General features: G+C 23.6%; 1 protein-coding gene and 1 long non-coding RNA gene across 2 annotated transcripts; both read right to left on the bottom strand.

The window, feature by feature from the left end:
• Positions 1-759: 759 nt before the first annotated feature.
• Positions 760-1,156, bottom strand: LOC111621952. Its single transcript, XR_002756171.1, has 3 exons — positions 1,127-1,156; positions 972-1,034; positions 760-875 (listed from the first exon to the last, which is right to left on the bottom strand). It is a non-coding gene; the product is annotated as an uncharacterized LOC111621952 (long non-coding RNA).
• A 166-nt stretch (positions 1,157-1,322) lies between these two features.
• LOC111621929 lies at positions 1,323-4,073 on the bottom strand. Its single transcript, XM_023364179.1, has 11 exons — positions 4,049-4,073; positions 3,430-3,515; positions 3,303-3,340; positions 2,970-3,056; positions 2,860-2,895; positions 2,700-2,780; positions 2,583-2,612; positions 2,096-2,182; positions 1,964-2,002; positions 1,841-1,873; positions 1,323-1,358 (listed from the first exon to the last, which is right to left on the bottom strand). Coding segments are annotated over exons 1-11 (555 nt in total). The 5' UTR covers positions 4,051-4,073.

Raw genomic sequence — 4,073 nt, 5'->3', positions numbered from 1 at the left:
TATTTACTGATTTGTTTGGATTTTTGTGCGCAACTACACTGTCCTTTGTCTAAAACATTTAATTAATTACTAATTCTTCAATAAATACCTCTTAAAACTTGATTTTTTCATTTTCCATCTTTTCACTCTCTCTACCCAAGCTAATATAAATTTAAATACAATTTCTGACGGCATTTTAATGATCTTAAAACATCTCATTATTGAAGGCCTTAAAAGATGCTCTGTTACGAGTGCGCGTTACTGTGAACTTCAACAACCTTACAGAAACGTCAATTTACAGACCAATGTCTTTATATAAGATGGAGCATCTTCCCATATTGGACGACAAGAGTCAAGGAACTGCTTCGTGCTAACTTTGGCGAGGATTATGTAATATCCAGAGCTTCTCACGATACCTGGCCTCCTCGTTCACCGGACTTGAATCCAATTTTTCCATCGTCATTTCAATTCAAAAATTTTTCCCTAAAGGGAGTTAGACAGATGACCGGCACGACTTTATTGCTAGCGGAAAAGTATTATGTACAGGAGCAAGCTGCTACTAATTTGAGATGAAGAGCATATATTTTAAATGAAATAAATTAAAAATATGATTAAAAATTGCACTCCGGCATTGTGATGATGTCACAATAAATAATTGCTCGTTAAAATTATTTATGATAAACAATTTATTATAAATTACTGCAATCATACAGTTACACAGATTGAAATTAAAACTAATTACATCATTTTAGTTTCTTCAGTTTAAATTGGGTACTAAAAATCAAATATAAAAACTACAAAATGGGATTTTAAATTTTAAACAGAAAATATAGAATAGGTTTCATCGTAAATATACAGTAGCTTCTTCTGAATTAAGAAATGAACCAAGTCGATTTCTATAAAAACATAAATAATAAATTTAATAACGAAAAAATAAATCAAATCATAACAGAAAGAAAAATCAAATTTGTAAGATAACAAAATATGCATACTTCTTCAATATCTTCTCTGACATCTCTAAGATATTTACTGCATTCAAATCTATTATTAGGAGGCTATAATTGAAAATTAAACTCTTTAAAATACTTCTTATTCAATAAACATTTTCGAAAAAGTTTTATTTTCTAAAAGTATGTAATTTTATTACCTTGATATCCCTAGATCCAGTTTTCATTATCTATTTTTAAAATTTAAATTACATTTAAAATTTGATTTCGCACTTGGGAATTTATATTAAGTATTAATTTTGTTCATAAAAAATAAGAAATAATAATTATTATTGTATTATCATTCTTTATTCTTAGATAAAAATACTAATTTAGCATATTTTAGGTTAAAATAAACTATTTACTTACGACTATTCTTTGTTTTCCTCTCACCTAAATAATTTAAAAAATTTTAAATACTATTTTATAAAATATTAAAATTGTATATATTAATTTAATCAAAACTAAAATATACAGTTAGAAATATTTTAAAATTATTTTAATTCAAATACATTTTATTAAAATCATCATTAGTAAAATTATTAAAATTTTATAATTGTTTTCAGATTTGAAAAGTAATGTAATAATAAAAGTGAAATACCGTAGAGGGTCTTGCAGATAATTTTGGTCCGTTAAATGGTCTCTGAATTTTAATTTGTTTATAAATTAAGCATATGTCTTATAAAAATAAATAAATAAATAATTCATTTATTACCTTAGTAATATCAGAACCAAATAACAAACTTGGTGACTGGTAGAAGTAACAAATAGCTTTTATTATTATAAATACTTTCATATAAATAAATAAATAAAAATTTACATCCAAATAAAATATTTTCTCTTCGAATACAAAAAATTCTATGAAATTAACTTACATTCTCAGGCCGTGATCGAATAGATGATGGACGCTGAATATTTTATAATTATATATTTATTTAAAATATTTTATACTATTTAAAATTATTATATATTAAAATATACACATTAAATAATCTTACTCTTCTTCTCTCGATAAACATTTGATCATTTGAATAAATCTGGGTATTTTAATAATATAATATTATGTTAACGAAGTTATCGAACACACCTTTATAATGTTTTTATTTTATATTAAAATATATATCACTCACTACATATGGCTCGACAGTTGTATCTGTAAAAGACTCTTCCAATATTCCGGAATCTTTAAGCGAATCAATTAAAGTTTTTGTATGTTTCTTGCAAATAAAATATCATCATATTGAGTATGAAAGTAAAAATTATTATATCAAATCAAACTAAAATTTTATATTATTTAATTAATATTATAAATCACCGTTTCCCAAAGTGTGGTACGTGTACCCCGAAGAAACAATGCAAATTTCGTCTATGTACCAGTGATGCATAAAATAATAAAAAGTACTATAGTAACAAATTACTTTTAACATATATATTTCGTATGAATTCTCCTATTCAAGTTGTGATAAGTGTTGCATTTGGATAATTTTCGAAAGACTTTTTTTGACAAGGGATAATCTGTACTTAAGAACAGGTACACGAATTCCAAAACTTTGGGAAACACTGCTATACTTAATAAAATGTTATATGACAATTTATGTTATAAATTTTTCGATATACCTGTGGAATTTTTTGAAATGCGAACGCTGGCTATTAGAAAAAAAATTATTAATTATGTATTTAATATTTATTTATTTTTTAAATCTGTTTTTTGTTTTCCTTTTTTGTCTCATTTACCTGAATGACGCTGTCTTGAGCTAATTGGGAGAATAATTGCGATTGTTCAATCGGATAACTTGAAGGAACGTATTCGGGATTCTGGAAAAAGCATCACTGGATTTTATAATTATTTTTGAAATATTTAAGTTTATATTATGTTTCTACAAAATATTATTACGTAAGCTTGACTTTCAGTCATACATTCGCGCATTATCTGTAAAGGAATAAGAGTTAAATATCTCAAAAATAACTATAATTTTTTGTATAGAGATAATTATATTTTCTTACTTTATGGAATTTTGTTTCGTTCGATTTAGCGCTCTCTAAGGAAGAGACACAACATGCCATAGCTCTTTCGGTAATAATGGGTGATTTCTGTAAGATATATTTAAACATAAATTCTTGTATCTAATATTTTTACTTAAAATTAAAAAAATAATTATATTTTTCCTAAGCATATTTTGGTTCGAAATTTTAATTAGAAGAAACTTAAAATTATGAATTTTAAAATTATTATTTTATTAGGATTAAATGATGATTTAAAATTGCATATTGTAATAATACATTATAATATGCAGTTTTATACATTATACGTTATAAATATATTATAATTCAACTCACCATCTTTAAGCTTTGAAAATTCGTTAAAATTTGACTGCCTTTATATTAAAAAAATAATATACATATAACATTTATAAATCATAAGAAGTTTTAATATATATTCCTGAAATAAAAAATATATATTTACCACATATTTTGATGAAGAATAAGAAAATAACTGGCAGAAGTATTTCTGATGACAACCGCTTCATGTCGAATGTTAAAGTAAAAGTCCTAAACATTATTTTAATTCATTTATTGATCAAATCAGCTGAACTAATGATGATAAAATGCAGGATGTTTTGCTATTTTAATAACATTGGCCTAATTTTAGGCTATTAAAATAACTGAAAAATATTTAACTAAAAATAATAACTTTCTATGAAAATTTTAAGATCTAAACAGGCAAATTTATTTTAAGAATTAATTCATATAAACTCATATAGTTAAATAATTAAAGGAATGTAGCTTTGCCTTTAATTACTTCGAAGTTAAATAAATTACAATAAGGAACAAAGAAATAAAAAATAAAAGTGCTATAAATTAACAAATTCATACTATTTTGGCTATTTTTCATTAATATAATGCTAAATTATGTATAGGCTTATACTGTATAATAACTATTTGTATATTCATTATAAGAATACAAATAAGAATTGTATATACAATATATACAATTCTTATATATAAGAATAAGAATTTTTACAAGAATAAATATCAAACGTTGCATATAAAAAATCTTTAAAAATCATTAAAAATACGTTTACATTTATCTTTTATCTTAAGAAACTT

Source organism: Centruroides sculpturatus, unplaced genomic scaffold, assembly GCF_000671375.1.
Source record: "Centruroides sculpturatus isolate CEXI.00-Female unplaced genomic scaffold, Cexi_2.0 scaffold31, whole genome shotgun sequence".
Lineage (NCBI taxonomy): Eukaryota > Metazoa > Arthropoda > Arachnida > Scorpiones > Buthidae > Centruroides > Centruroides sculpturatus.
This window is presented reverse-complemented; position numbering and strand designations above follow the sequence as displayed.

Coding starts and splice junctions, on each gene's coding strand:
- LOC111621929 (XM_023364179.1), bottom strand. Junction 2,613..2,699: donor CTCAAGACAGCGTCATTCAG/GTAAATGAGACA, acceptor TTTTTCTAATAG/CCAGCGTTCGCATTTCAAAA. Junction 1,874..1,963: donor TGTTTATCGAGAGAAGAAGA/GTAAGATTATTT, acceptor TAAAATATTCAG/CGTCCATCATCTATTCGATC.